Source organism: Battus philenor, unplaced genomic scaffold (genome assembly GCF_028537555.1).
Source record: "Battus philenor isolate CCGP_79_NKW_IND1 unplaced genomic scaffold, ilBatPhil1.0.hap1 SCAF_22, whole genome shotgun sequence".
NCBI lineage: Eukaryota > Metazoa > Arthropoda > Insecta > Lepidoptera > Papilionidae > Battus > Battus philenor.
The window spans coordinates 153,717-169,595 of NW_027181685.1; the positions used below are offsets into that span (position 1 = coordinate 153,717).

Below are 15,879 nucleotides of genomic sequence, written 5' to 3' on the forward strand. Positions count from 1 at the left end.
TAAACATTAGCATAACCATAAAATGTAAGAGAGAATTGCATACAATTATTAAAATAAAATAGGTCCAAATAGTAAAGTTGAAGTAAAGTTAAGTATGGAACCACAGTGTCAATTCTACGTGGTGAGAAAGAAGCGCCTTTGTCGGATGACTGTGCGCCCGGGAAAACAATACTGCGGCGAGCACACTCCAGAGCCCAACGAAGCTGCTCAGGTTGATGGAAACTGGTTTTTTGTTATTTTATGGGGCTTATTTATTGAATAAGTAACAGGCTATGTGTCTACTACAGTAATAGAACCACTTGTTTACAAAAATTTCATGCAATCTGTCACGTCACCAAACAGCTGTGTAGCTCTTAGACAGTAAATACACACTGACTTTTTTTAGTTTAGTTTTTATAATATTTCTTCATCAGTCTTGAAATTCTTGGACTTTTTTAAAAATATTTTTCATTTTATATTATATTGCTAAAATAGCGGATCATATGGATTTATTTAAGGCGAATCAGAGTTAGATCATTCAAAGTTAATTGAAATGTCAATCAAAAACTTCGACAGTGGCTTAATGAAGCTTTTGGAACTATATTGCATTATGATAGTTTTTACTAAATAAATGAAAGTGATACCCTTAGTTGCTGCCTCAGATTGATAACAATCCTACGAGAATTCCTCTTAAATTTTGAAAATTTTCTCTTGCAGGATGACACTCGTATCCCGTGTCCAAATGATCCAAAACAGTGAGTTGAATTGATTTATATATCAACCTTGAAAAACATGAAAAGTTCCAAAAAAATTATTAATATCTTGTGATATCTTTTAAGTAAAAATTTTGCTTGCTGGGAATTATTAACAACAAGTAATTTGGGCACTTCTGCTAGAGCCATCAGTAGAACCTACCAAAAATGAGTAACTATATTAATTAAACTTACAGAACATAAGTAGGATATCATGTGCTTGTTGTTCCTGTGATGGTATTGTCATAGTTCAATGTGTTTGACATTTACTTTTTTAGCTTTAGCAAAGTCAGGGCTCATGCCCGTGAAAGTTCATGTTGTAAGATGTCGAAGCTTTTTAATGAACTTCCATTAGTGTCCTTGACCATGACAATTCATTTATTGACTATATTTGTCCAACAATTTAGCCATTATTTTAATTTCCATTAACATGAGCTACTATATCCAAAAATATCAATAATAGATATATTTTTGGCTGTGTATTTATGTGTGTGTGTGTATATATATATATATATATATATATGCACTTTACATTATGTATGCTGTATATACACAATACATATTTTAGTATTTATGTTAATCTTATGCTGTTTTGTATGAAACTGCTTCACTGCTTTTAACCGTTTCCCAACCAGACTAGAAGATTGATTAGCAGTGTAATAGTTCTATAAATGTATTAATAAAGAAAGATGTTGCAGCACATGCTATGCGAGGAGGCTGCAGAAACACCTATCCATCTGCAATGCGCGGCCGCAAGCGGAACCCGAGTACATCGCGCGGGGCGTTAACGCGCCGCCACCGGCTGAAGCCTGCCCGCGGCGCCCGCTGCGTGAGTACTCTGTGCAGCAGCTCCTGAGCCTTATCGACAAGGTCAACCATCTGTATGCTGGTTGGTAAAAGTTTTATAACATACCACTAAACTAAACAAATAATTTTCTTTAATTTCCATGTATTATTTGTACAAATCAACCGATAGAGACTACAATCTGTATTTTATGTATGTCCACACTGAGAATTAATAATAATCACTATTAACTGTCATCATATACAAGATTTACATAAACCTGAAACACATTTATTAATTTAAAAGAAAATTAATTTGTTAATGTAATATATTTCAGAGTGATCGCTTAATACAAAGATTCATTGGAAATAAGTGTAAACACTTTAAGCTTTTTATTGAAAAATCTATAGCATTTACAGCACATTTAAATCTTTTGCACCGATAACAAAACACCTATAAGTGTGTAACTTGTATAATTGCAGTGAATCATTGTAGAGTTGCACATTGAACTTGTTTACAGAACATGTGGAGGGCAATATTGAGACAATCCCTGAACAACCGATTCATCCCGCCGTAAGAGAGGAGTTCGAGGTGGCGGGGCGAACGGAGAGCTCATTGCGGCACCTTCGCCAGGTTTCCAGCATCCTGCATCTGGTGGAAGCGCAGGGGCTGGTACGCGACGGCACCTGCTATGTGGAGCTCGGCGCCGGAAAAGGTAGTCGCTCCACCAGCCCTGACTTTGACAATTTGATTTACTCAGCAAACTACTAACAGACTTAAATACATATTTTTATAGATGTATAAATATAGTGGATGTCAATTTAAGTTATCTTTGTGGCGTAGAAACATTGGTGGTGAAATATAGAAAACGAAAACACCCTTTAAATATGATGATGGAAAAGAATGTTCTTGAAATGATTCATTATTGTGGACTCAGCGCCGCACTGATGTCTATAATACCTAGTACAGTAACCGGCAATAAATATTGCTCATCGACCTTCCGAAAGAACGAATACAACAACTGACAAAACGCTACTTAGGTAGTGTGGGACAGAGATAATGCTCTACAAAGCCGAAATTAGCCGATTTTATCTTTCCAAAGGACAATGTGCAATATTTAGTGCCGGATACTGTAGTATTTTGATAACTTTCAATAAAAATCCTAGGTGAATTGCACCCGATTTTGAGTGTGTAGTGTTGTGTGAAAAGGATTTGCAAAGGGGAGGAGCTGTGGAACACTCCACGTCACCATAATAGCTCTCCTAAGAGCATACTCTTTAGGTCTGAGTTGTCATGATCGATAGCCGACTGTTCAGGCCGAAACTACATCCCCCCACTAGATCGTTCAATGACATAGTAAAGGTGGCTGAATATAGCTGGATACAAGCTACCACTGGCTCAGATCGCTGATATACTAAGAAGAATCGAACAAAAGCGCAGCTGTTGATCGGTTTAATTGGATTTTAACAGTTTGTTTTGCATCATTATTATATCAACCATGGAGACGAGTAAAAAAAACTAAAATCTCATGAATGCTTTGATTAAATGTATTTAATAATAACTTTAAAGTAATAACAATGCAGCGGGCATCTATCGACTGACATTGTGATGAGTTGTCGTGAATTGATAGATGATGTTGCGTTTGATTGCAGGTCAACTGTCGCTGCACGCGTGGCAGGCGTGGTGCAGCGGGGTCGGTGGCAGCGGTGTGGTGCTGGTGGAGCGTGCGGCGCGGCGTCACAAGCGCGAGGGGAGGTTGCGATCGCGCCCAGGGCCTGACGCGCCGCCGACTGCATCACCCAGCGTGCCGCCCACAGTGCAGCGCCTTCGCGCCGACCTGGCGCACCTGCGTCTGGAGCGCGCGCCAGCCGTGGGCCGCTGCACCGCTGTCGTCGGCCTTGCCAAGCATCTTTGCGGCGTCGCCACCGGTTATTAATTGCTCCGTAACGCTAACTAGATTATGTAGTGCCTCATAAGGTGAAATGGCAGGGAACTGTGACAAGGGTCGGCTTTTCTTGTCTCAAGGAGCTGGTTACCGCAACCAAGTGACAATGAGTTAATTTAGCGTCGGGTGACAAGAGCCGTGCAAAGGCATGGTCAGCTGCCAAGAGGACATGACTAAGACAATAGTTCTCTCGGCTGAGAAGGTCGGGTGCCCAAAGCAGTGTGTGTCGGAATGACTCTCATATCGGAGCCTTTAAATGAGTTATAAAACAGGAGCTCTGGACCTTGAATGGAACTGGATATTAAGCTTTTGGTATTGCGTAACAGATTTCGGGCTGCGCTGCGTTGCGGGCGAGTCGAGCAGGGCGGCGGGCGTGGTCATGGCAACGTGCTGCCACCACCGCTGCGAGCTGGGCCCCTACGTCGGGGATCTGCAGGTGCGACACACCACTTCGCCGGACACTTAAAACCTGTAGTCTCTTATAAATAGTATATTCATCACTATAATGCTACACACAGCGGCATGTATTAGTATAGTTTTCAAGTCTCGTACCAACTGTCCAAGTCTTACACTAAGATATGTGTGTGAAGCTCTTACAGAAAACTGAACTATATAGACTTGTAAAATTATTGGCTTGTTGCCTGAAGTGATCACTTCATTTATTGATTAAATGTCTTGATAATCATCGTCGTTTCAGCCCACAGACGCCCACTGCATGGCATAGGCTTCCCCTAAAAATATCTATGATTACCCCCCCATAACACCACGCTTCGCAAGCGGGTTGACGATCGTAATGTGTTATTATGGCACACAGAAGACTGTTGCCCAGTCTCTGGAAACATGTTTGTGAGAAGTAGCAATCCTATATTGAATGCACAGTGTGAATTATATAAAATTGTGTCTCGGGAATCTAACTCGCGACCTACGGTCTCCATCTAGTGCTAAGCTGCCACTGCTCTAATGTTTCAATAATAAGTGATTACTGACAAAAATTTAAAATTCTATTTCATAAACAAGTTCAACAAAATCATAGTTTATTATATAAAGGAAAAATGCAAAATTTCAGCTTTTTGTTAACATTTTTCGCTATAAAAACATATGAAGGAAAAATTCATCTAATGATTGAAGCTGTTCTCGAACTTTGCACATGACGATATTATTGAAAATTAATATTTATTTGTGTACACCTTATCAACACCGACTACTTATTAATATTAAACTAGAGTACGAGAAATTACTGTTATATTTCTCGTTTAGATAGATTTTATAATTAATGATTTAGTACGTTCACAGGATCTGGGCATCAGTAACGAGGAGTTCAACATAATGCTCGGCGTGGTGTCGTGGGCGACGTGCGGCGACGGGCGCGCGCGCACTCGCCCCACCCCTCACCGTGCAGGCGCCCGCGACGGTGAACACTCATCGAACACTTGTGAAAGTGCTAACAAATCTCACGATTCAAAGACAGATGAACTGTTGAATAATGACAATGATGAAGAAGATATTGGAACTGACACTGAAAGTGGAAGGAATCATGGAAACCATGATACAAGTCAAGACATTGATATACACTTGGAACAGGGTGATCTGTCGAGACAGGGTGTGAACTTGGACATGAAGAGCAAGGAGGCAGTGGGGCGGCGTGCCAAGGCCTTGATAGATTGGGGCCGCGTGATGTTCTTACGCAATCGTGGCTTCGAAGCTAAGCTGTGCTATTTCGTGCCGCAAGCTGTCTCGCCCGAGAACGTGTGCATCGTGGCGAGCCGGCGCGACCGCCCCGCGCCGCACACCGACCAGATCAAATAAAACGCGTCGCGTGCAAATATATTTGTATATTTATATCAATAATTAAAATCTAAAACAAAGTTTTACACTTTCTATACAAAGTTCTGAATAAATGTTTAAAGAAATGCTATCGATTCAGCATCCGGAAGCCGCAGCCCCGCTCCGCGCAAGTTATATACAAACAAGGTTTATTATTAACACAGAGACTCGGCGTCATACAGTAAAACAATACAAACGATTATTAAATATTCGGAATACAAAATTGGAAAGTTTAGCGTTACAACAAACGAATTGTGGAGCGACACGGCTCAACCTTCCCTTCCACCTCGTAGTGACTAATGACCTGCTAATGTCCAACCCAACACAGCAAGCCTTCTAAGTCATAGGTTCCCAACGAAGGCGGTATCGCCCCCTAGTGGACCCTGGAGCTTTTCTAGGGGGCGATAGCTTGTCCACAGAGATAAGCATCCCCCTCCGAGATAAATATCTATTTAAAGAGGTTGTTTAATTTTTTTTAACTTGTAAAGTTGGGGGTAGTTAGAAGTTGGGAACCTATGCACTAAGTCTAAATGCTTAACATCTAACCAAAATTTCTTCTAATGCCGCTGAAAGATCCGCCCCGGAGCACATCCATACAAATATCTCGCTCTTTTAAATGGTCGCCGCTGCACTCACTACGGTACCACGTGTTTTGCAACATATATTGACTAAGAAATATAACAACAATGCATGTGTAATTTGAACATTAAAGGAAAGCCTTTGAAAAACGGTTAAATTTAATTAGAAGTATAAAATATTTTAGGATTTATTTACACATAGAGAAGCATATTTTGAAACAATATACAAATAAGGTCAATCGATTTTGTACGTAAAACTATTAACAGGCAGCGGCTGACGGCTACTCGGTTACGGTTACAGCACAACTACCAACGTATTTACTTAAGGCAGCAAACATATCTCCCGTCCCCGCCAGAAAACTTTAGTGAAATTAAATGAAGCAATTGTATGATAGGGATTTTTTCCACAATTATTTTAGAAACATATTTAATGCTTGCTTATAAGTATGTTGCAAATTTACGGGTGGTATAATGAATTGTCGTATAGAGATAATCTTAAAATATGGTAGACAGCAGGCAGCCGTACGGAGCGAGGGTGACCACTTGATGGAAGCGAGAGGTCAGCGTGCGAGCGTGTATGCGGCGGCGGCGGGGGCGGGGGCTTGCTCGCGCGGCTGTCAGTAGCCGTAGCGCTCCTGTATGGAGGACACGACGCCGTTGGCCAGTGACGACAGCCGCCCCGCCACGCGCGTCACACCCGCGCGCACCGACTCGCGCACCTGCCAACAACGATTTACATTCTCACATTAGTTTACGTACTCAAATTCAATTTATATGCTCAACATCAATATATATACTCAACATCAATTTATTTACTCAACATCAATTTATATACTCGGCATCAATTTATATGATCAACATCAATTTATATACCCAACATCAATTTATATGCTTATCATCAGTTTGCATACTCAACATAAGTTTACATACTCATCATTGTTGTGAATCGTATTTTGTATTTATTTTTAGTGTTTTTAACACACTACATGTCATTAGAAAGGGTTTGGTGTATGTTACTGTGCTAAGGACTAATAAGCGGGCATACGCCTCACATGGATCACATGGCATACCTCATCGAGGTCGGGCGCGGAGACTGTGAATCCGGGCTGGCGCTGCGGGCGGTCGTCGCCGAAGTACTCCGCCGACGAGATGCTGGAGCTGCCCTGGAACCGCGACAGATTGCTGTCGCGCTCCCACCGCGACTCCTACGCAACACATGACACGCCCTCAGTTAACGGATAACACATAAGAGAACTCAACTTGAATTTAGTTCTTATCGGTCTCCATGGCATTGTTCTCTTGACATACACAAGTGATCACTATAAACCGGCGATGGCTAAACTGTGGCGCTTGAAGTTAAATAAGCCATTTTGAGTGCAACAGATCAAATGTCGTTGGTAACGAATATAAAATATTTAGGCTAATACGAATATCCATCTAAAATGCTACCAGAACTATAAACTGCCTGCAATTAACTCACAAAAAAAAACTGTAACAAACATATTTTTAAAAACAGTATATGAACCATTAAACAAGTTCCCTGAAGATTATCAGCTTACAATGCAAGAATATTCTAGAGTGTGCTCGATAGATGCACTGACCATTAAAATAAATATAACATAAAGATTGACAATCCTGGTTCATATCACTTATGAGTTCTTTTTTTGTGATTGCGTTCCTGATAATACACAAAGTCAATTTAATTTTATGAACAACTGGTGGTAATAAGAGAAGATCCATAGAAAAACTAAGATCATCAACATAGCTTGAAGAATTGCTTGTCTGAAAAGGCAAGTTTGTCGCCAGTGACGGCTTACGGATACTAAACGTTGTTGTTTACAATGAACCCAATAAGAATGATATAGGCCACACTACGGCATGTTCAGAGCTTCGTAGTTCTACTTTGAACTTGCCGGCGAAGTGGTAGTGGGCGGGGCTAATCGCTCCTGCAACCGCCGGCCGTTGGGACTAGACCCAATAGACCCCCCACTAGGTGAACCGGCGACATAGTTGAGGTCGCGAGCAGCGCAGAACCGGTCATCGTGGCGATCTTTGGTGGAGAAATATGCCTTACAGTGTCGTCCATCAACTGAAAAGAAGTAGTGTGATGGTACCTGGTCACCGAAGAACTGCGCGGAGCTGATGGACTTGGCCGAGCCGAACTTCTTGACGGCTGAGTCGTCTTCGGGATCCGGCCGTCGTGCGGCGCGGGCACGGCTGCCGCTTGTCTTTGGGCCGGTGGAGGTGACGCTAGGGGTGGAGCTGGTGGTGTCCGCGTCGAACATAGTGCGCACCGCGCGCGACGGCTCCGGCTCGATGCGCTCCCAGCCCGCGTCGGCGCGGGACTCGCGCTCCGCCTCCGAAGCGCGCGCGCTGCTGTACGGCTCGTTCCTGTTGTCACAACACTGGGTCAGCACTACTTCATTTAGCTGTTGTTTATATTGTTTTCTATTTACTTTAACTTCCTTTTACTAATGAAAACTAATTTTTGGTCTATTAGTCTTCACCGGTAGCTTAATAAAAGAACAATTACTTGGTAAGTACATAGAACGGTTTTATCATATTTTCTCTAAATCCTACTAGATGGCGCTAGTCGATTTACCGAAGTTTCGTTCTCCTTAAAACTCCACTGTATGTGTGTGTTCTAAAAATCAATAATAAATTATCCCAAAAAGTTGTGTTTTCGTTTTGCTGGACCTTGAAGAGCAGCCTACCACAGTCTGCATCACTTTATCAACTTCCCTTAATACTTTAGATTGTTTGTCTTTCTGTAAGTTCCTTACAATTAACAAAGGGTTAACGGCACCTGATCATGGTGAAGACAGAGTTGAAGTCGTCGATGTCGTCCAGCTGCGCGCGCGTGGGCGGCGCGTCCTCCTGCTCTATACTGGTCATATCCGATGTGGCCGAATGCGACACGCCCCTGCACAAGCACCGCATCATTAACTAGTACATGAGCATTTAACATGCAGAGACAGAAGAGTCTTTGACAATAATTGAACAATTTCTGATACACATAGCTTATTTTTAGTAACTTTCACCGCATAAAAGACTTGCGATAACTGGTCATTGTGAATATGACTTTATAATTTACTAGGTTAGGTTAGGGTAATGATAAGACAATATTTTGTTCATGATAGAAGATCTTCAACTATTTTGCGATGGATCTGAACTAGACAATCATGTCAGAGATAAATATTTTTCAGGACGACACATGTACACACATTCAGTCACATGCAAGTATATTTGTGTTCATAGATGTCTTGATGTAGCTCACCCTTGGGTGGTGGTGCGTGCTGCAGCGATCCCGAGGCGGTCGAAGTTGGGGCGCGGCGCGGCGTCAGGGCGAAGGCGCGCCGCCTCGCGCTCCACGCACTCCAGCGTTGCCGCGCGGGATCCCTCGGCCGCCTGGTGCATTCGTTTAATTATTTTATTTGAAGACTAACAGCTGTATAAGATATGCAGTGACTTTAAACTAAATTGTCTGTTTGAAATGAATGCTGGCAGAGCACATAAACAATAGGCAGATGACATTCTTCAAGTGACTGGTGAGTAGTCAATATCTAAAGCGAAAGATAATTTAAAGTTAAAGGAGTTGGAGGAAGCCTGCACATTGAGAGGGATCCAGGACATTTTACTAACACAGTAATAAATACTATTACTAACAATTCCAACTAATGAAAACAATTTATTGCAATATAAAGGCTTTGTTATTATTATTATATATATTCATTACGAAAAAGGTCTCCTGATTATTTTGATTTTGTTTGGGCTGTATCTAATGAGTGTATATATATAAATCTTTATTAAACGTTATTAAGAGATGGGTTGTTGTGAAGTTTCTTCCTGCTTCTCAACAAGTATAACACAAATCAATCAGAGATCTGTTAAAATTTCACATCTTAAATAAACAAATTTAACATTTTTGTTTACAATGCATTTGTATATATATGAATCCAAAACAAACCTCCATTTTTAACTTCTCCGCCATGATTGCTTCCCGTTCAATGTCATCGAAATTAGCAGCCACTTTAGTCGCGCCAAGACCGCCTTTGCGTGCGCCCAGCTGCCGGCAGATCATGTAAATTTTACATAAAAACATATGGTTATTTAAATTAAAACTAGATGGACACCATAAAACCATGGTGTGATAATAATATTACAGTGTATACCTGACTTAAACATTTAACGAAGACTAAGTTAAATTGTAGTTGTAAGGAATACAAAATAATAAATTACAAGACCAGAATATAAGTTATTTCAAAATTTGAGATATTTTAACTATAAAAATTTATTTGTTTTCATGATTATTGTAAAGTTTATACATGGACTATATTCTTCTGTGGTAAACAAAAGGGGTTCATCATGCAGATAAGATGTAAGTCATAGTTGTTTAAAGGGCTTTTAGAATGAGGCTAAACAAAATTAAGTTTCATTAGCAAATCAGGGCTGAAGTCCCTACTATAAATTTCCAAGAAGATCAATCGTAGGGAGCCTTCAAATTAAATGTCTAGCAAAGATATTTATCTGCAGTCAACGTTTTTGCATTACAAATAAAAAAACATTTTTTTTACCCCAGTGCGACGTGCGGCCGGTTTGCTGGCGCGGCCGGCGGGGCCTGCTCCCCACAGGCGCGCCTCCGAGCTTAGACTCTCTGCGCCCGACGCCGCCACCTGAACCCACAAGACAATCACTGCACTGGTCATATCACCATGGAACACATCAGCAATTCTCATACTTCAAGTTATCCAAGTTATATACTTATAATTAGCAATTAACTGTATGTTTATTTACATATTAAAAAAAAAATTCCTTGCGAACAAGCAAATGCAAAATCAAACAAAATGCAACACCACACTTAAATAATCACAGTAAATGTTTTCATAAATTTTAAATTCAAACTGCAAACCATAAAGATGTATATGTAATGATGTTGTCAATTAATTGTCACAAGGATTTTTCATGATTGCATGAAGGTGGTGCTGGCAGATAGTGAAATGAATCTCAGCTGCAACGGTGCAGTTTGTTCTGGACGTGGCTGCCACGGTCGGCAAGCGGCAGTGTGTGGTTACCTGCGCGGCAGGGCTAGGCTGGTTAGTGTTAGTGGCGGATGCGTCTCCGTGCTGCGCGAACCAGTCTACCTCTCGCTCTGTCTCCTTCTGCTTGTCTTTGACCTCCACAGGTGCTGGGTCCAAATGGAGCTGCAAATCAAAAGTTTTTATTTGTTAAAAGTAATCCTGGGATCAATTATTAAGCAATGTCAATCTTCTCATAGAAATCTTTGCGTAAGGCCTATGCCTTGCAATGGGCATCTATGGGCTGAAACAATATTGATATTTAATAGTTTAAAGGTTTACTGAATAACAGAATGGTAATCTGAATATGTCGCCTTCAAGCCATTATTGTGTAGGAATACAAAACTTAATATTCCTATTTTAATTTTTCACTTTAAAGTTACTGTGGGTAACCCATTACATAAGCTTGTATTGCAGTGCCTTATTTTGAATAGAAATAGTATTTTTTTGTCAAATCATGCAGTCAAAACTATTATCACTTTTAACTTGAATGGACATTGACTTTTTAATTATTTTTTAAATTGATTTATGGAACACCTGTAAACAATTATTTACAGCATGGCATTACCAATATATAGTTATTAACTATAATTTAACAATCTTTAAAGACAATACAATTATGTTACAGTGTCATTAGAGTGCTAGTTCTTTGGCCACCAACAATTCTGACATATCCTTAATAATCTATCGTTAAATTATAAAAGTTAAAGTTAATATCATTTAATAAGCCTCTGAAAAAGTGTAAAATATTAAGAAACTTTTTACAATGAAATGTAACAAAAATGTAAATAAAGGTATTCTCATTAGGTTAAAAATGGTCATAGAAATTTGAATAAAGTCAAACCAAAGTCAAGGTTGTTTTTATTCGAGTAGACTTAGACTCCTTTAACTAATGACCCTTGCAATTCTGCTGAGTTCCACGAGTCTTGAAAATCAGATTACCATTCCTACTTAAACTTAAATGCAAGTTGACCACTGGTTCCAACCCTAACCTATCAGAGAAGAACCCAGCAAGAAAATATATCAGCATTATTTTTACTGTCACCACAGTCAGTGTCATCCTCATTCAGGATTTTTAGGACCCTCTGCACCTATTGCTGCGCTTTGTGATATGGTGCATAATTTTTGTAAAAATTTCCATGAGCATCCCTTTTAAATGCCAAATTTAAAATATATTTAATCAAGTAGGCATTCACACACACTTTTGATAATCAATTACTTTATCATTATAAGTAGTAAGCTACCATCGGCTCTGAATGCTCATCCCCAGAGAAGAGCCACCTACAAACTCGACAGTTGCTCTTTTGAAGTTAAATTTAACAATGTTTGATGTATTTCTTATAATATTGGGCAGATAAATGTCTATTGAGTAATATTGAATTGTCACCAAAGCATGGGCTACATTATGGTAAAATGTAAAAAACATCACATTGTAATACCAACATTATGTCAAAGTCAATAGCGCATCAAATAAGAGAATCTTACACCAGAGATCTTTATATTAACGTCAGGCAGAAGAGAATGCTCTACAATAGTTCCCACCTTGTGATTGGTTAATGCTTTATTGGTTGAATATTGTTTTATAGTTTCAAGAATGAGAGCTAAGCTTAATCAATAAACACACCTCTACTTTGGACTTCATGTTGTCAAAACCTAGAAGACCTTCCAACCCTAGGTAGAAATCTACAATATATATGGGTAGTTTTGATTTGAGTATAACAAGTGTATTATATCTTATAATGTTTGGCAGGCCTGCTTATAACTGATTGTATTATAAATCTATGGAAGAGGCCTATGCCTGGCAGTAGAAGTGCTAATGCTGGATTGAGTGATAAAATAGCTTATAATAGAAATGTGGTATAGATAATAAACAGGAATTAACAATAAATAATTTTTTAAAAACAAATGATAAAAATAATGTAAAATTGTAGAACTCTGAAAGGAAAGCAAAGGAAGTCAGACAGTGTATGGATCAAAAATATGTAAACGAATAAGAGATATTGTGAAGGAAAGAATGAAAGACATTGATAAGGATGAAATACAAGTATGGAAAATAATTAAAACTATGTGAAAAATTATTATGTAAATAAAGACCCTGGCTACTAATTATAAGGGTTGAACAAAAGGCACAAAAATAGTTCATAAAAAAAAGCTGAAATATAATCTATAATACTAAAATATAAATGAAAACTTGGAATTACAAACTTTTTATGGAACATGTGTAAATTTTCATGGTTAGTGTATTAACCCTTAAATGGACGATTTTTTTTACACGTTTAAAAAAAATATATTTGTTAATAGACATGTATTATAGCCTAGGAAAAATGATAAAAAAAATCTAAACATGAAATTACTATACTTTTTTTGCAATAATGTGAATGTTGTTTATAAACTACATTGCGCATTTATTGAGATTTTGCAAGTATGGGTAAAATAAGAGTAAATATTGTTTTTGAAAAGTATTTATTTATGCTTCATTATGATATTTATAAAAACAATTGCTTCTTTTCGTATCACAAAGATACACGACATTTTTGGCACATTTTGAATGTAAAGCCTGAACATTTTGGGAATTTGCACCTGCTGCTTCTTATCCAGTCAAACTGCCCAACGACATGTCTGATCCAATCTGACGTCTTTCAAAGGAATTGCTTGAGCTGGTTCTCGGAACTTCTTCATTACAAGTTCTCTTTGTATAGTGCTCCCACTAGGTCGACCACGTTTAGCGCCATTTGCAGTAGTAGATTTGTTTCTGGGCTGCATATAAGTTACTTTGTTCTACAATTTTCATTTTTAGATCTGATGTAAAATAAAATGTAAAAAAAAACATATGACGTGTTACAAGACCTCAATGCTTCTGTTATCTGAGTTTTCCCCCTAAAAATAAGGCTGTCTTCAGCAGTAACAAGGTTTCGTTTTCGCGAAACCAGAGGTCGTCTAGGAATCCCTTGTGATTTACTCTGGGGTGCTGCTTCTTTGGCTTCCAAAATAGGAGGGTCTGGCATATTTTCATCGTTGTCGATTACGAGAAGAGGATCAGCATCCACTTCATCAGGCTGGGCATTCTCACCGTCATCACTATTTTTAAGGTTCCGAAGAACATCTCGAGCGATTTGATAATAGTGACCTTCATCCTCTACTTCGGAGTCTCACTCTTCTAAGCCATCTTCTGAATCAACAAGAGTTTCTAAATACTTTGTAATTTCGCTTTTTAGTAATCGCGGCATGGTAAAAACCAAAAGAAAAATCCTTCACCAAACATGCATTTATTTAGCAGGCAATGCGCATTGTAGTTTTCCTACAACATACCAGATTTCGCCCTATTCGACTGTAGCATCAAGTGGTTTTCAATGTTTTACAACGTGAACATGTAATTGAAGATATAATCAAGCAAATAAAAATATATTATATACTTACATGATATTTTATCAAAGTCCAAACACAGCTACAAAACTTAGTTTCGCGGCACTAGAAAAGTTTTCTTCAAAATGACATTTGACATTAACTTATTTTCAATACTTATAAACATTGGATAGTGCTAACATTAAAAAATGTACAAAATTAGTACAGAAATAAGAACTAGTTGTCAAGTTTAACAAAAAATTAAAAGAAGGTCAATTTTGTCTGTGGTTTTTAGTATGTTGTTTAAAAACAACAATATGCATTTAAGGGTTAACACAAAAGGGATTTAGTATCTCTTCTAGATGTAACTTGCAATGGCAAAATTTATTTTAAAATTAAAAATAAATGATATTCCACACATATAATATTCCACATTGGAACTTTTAGCAGGTCCTTTATGGTAAATTTTTTTAATCTATTTTATTTTTTACTCTACTCTGCTTTTAAATATGTTATAATTGCGGAAAAGAAGCAGGTACAAACTCTACAACATCACTATACTTTAAAAATATTTAATAATGCCATTCTATTTACATACACTTTTATACTTCTCTAATTTAACCCTAAATAGTCATTTTTACACTTTTTTTACATTCACACTTGCCAACATTAAGAGCACCTGTATAAACAAATATTCAAATGCTAGTGATCCCACATCACAGGTAAGTGGCAGTTTTAAATTAATTTACACAGATAAAAGAACCAGTTTAAAAATTATGCATATACTTATACATTAATAATATACAGCATTGAGAATTTTACATACCTTTGTACCATATGTTTTCATGGCCTGTTCAGACAGTGCATTTAGCTTGTCTCTGTACATCTGTGCTACACGGGAACTGTATTTTTGACGTGCATCATCTGTCACCAGACCTTGTGTTCGGAAATACTGTGTCTGAAATCCATTTGAACAATATAAGAGCAAAGATTATTAAATAAATTTTTAGTCCCTGACACATCTACATCATTGTAATATATGCCTGCTATATTGCATAGATTGACTAAGCAAATTACACCTTATAACATTTGTTATCACTTTTTTCATTCTGATCGCATTAATAACATCACGCTGCTGACGCCCCGCATTGATAATAAATGGTAAAAGTGAAACAGCCGTACCGCGTTTACGTTGCCGCCCAACTGCATGTTCCTGAGTTGTTTCCATGTCCAGTTAGTGTCGAGCTGTGTGGAACGTACGAAGGTGAGATGAACACCCAGGCTGCGGTGCACCGCCGAACAGTCCAGGCAGATGAACACGCCGTACGTCACCGACGACCACGTAGGGTTCTTGGCATTGCAGTCGAAACATACCTGCGCACAAGCCAAAAATGAAACAATGACTGAACCTACCGACGCCAAAAGTAGCAATACTCAATAATACACACTTTGTTTGCAGGAATCGCTCGTAACCTTTGAAAAACTGCTTCAATATCGCTTTTACTGGGTCCCGAGTCAGCCATTTTCGAGACTTTACTTTGACTTGACGTGTTCGTGTTGTCACACACTCGGCGTTGTCACTTAAACGTCAAAGACACTT

At 38.7% G+C, this 15,879-nt stretch overlaps 2 protein-coding genes across 2 annotated transcripts; one reads left to right on the forward strand and one right to left on the reverse strand.

Moving 5' to 3' along the window:
• The first annotated feature begins 83 nt into the window (after positions 1-83).
• Positions 84-5,370, forward strand: LOC137923648 (tRNA:m(4)X modification enzyme TRM13 homolog). The gene is made up of 7 exons (XM_068766869.1): positions 84-211; positions 697-734; positions 1,430-1,620; positions 2,036-2,230; positions 3,168-3,443; positions 3,787-3,896; positions 4,754-5,370. Exons 1-7 carry the CDS (start codon positions 95-97, stop codon positions 5,264-5,266), a joined length of 1,440 nt encoding a protein of 479 aa, XP_068622970.1. The 5' UTR covers positions 84-94; the 3' UTR covers positions 5,267-5,370.
• Positions 5,278-15,853, reverse strand: ArfGAP3 (ADP-ribosylation factor GTPase activating protein 3). The gene is made up of 11 exons (XM_068766868.1): positions 15,728-15,853; positions 15,462-15,653; positions 15,106-15,237; positions 10,935-11,063; positions 10,437-10,535; positions 9,830-9,928; positions 9,140-9,270; positions 8,669-8,785; positions 7,977-8,253; positions 6,933-7,067; positions 5,278-6,581 (listed from the first exon to the last, which is right to left on the reverse strand). The coding sequence occupies exons 1-11, from the start codon at positions 15,800-15,802 to the stop codon at positions 6,480-6,482; spliced, it is 1,488 nt and encodes a 495-aa protein (XP_068622969.1). The 5' UTR covers positions 15,803-15,853; the 3' UTR covers positions 5,278-6,479.
• Between the last annotated feature and the right edge of the window lie 26 nt (positions 15,854-15,879).

What these genes read in the sequence shown, in the direction of transcription:
- LOC137923648 (XM_068766869.1), top strand. Translation starts at nt 95, where the DNA reads ATGGAACCACAGTGTCAATTCTACGTGGTGAGAAAGAAGCGCCTTTGT. An exon ending in TGTCCAAATGATCCAAAACA is followed by an intron (nt 735 to 1,429) that starts GTGAGTTGAATT and finishes AAGATGTTGCAG; the next exon opens with CACATGCTATGCGAGGAGGC. An exon ending in GGTCAACCATCTGTATGCTG is followed by an intron (nt 1,621 to 2,035) that starts GTTGGTAAAAGT and finishes ACTTGTTTACAG; the next exon opens with AACATGTGGAGGGCAATATT.
- ArfGAP3 (XM_068766868.1), bottom strand. Translation starts at nt 15,802, where the DNA reads ATGGCTGACTCGGGACCCAGTAAAAGCGATATTGAAGCAGTTTTTCAA. An exon ending in GCACGCACCACCACCCAAGG is followed by an intron (nt 8,786 to 9,139) that starts GTGAGCTACATC and finishes GTGCTTGTGCAG; the next exon opens with GGGCGTGTCGCATTCGGCCA. An exon ending in TCTGTCTTCACCATGATCAG is followed by an intron (nt 8,254 to 8,668) that starts GTGCCGTTAACC and finishes TTGTGACAACAG; the next exon opens with GAACGAGCCGTACAGCAGCG.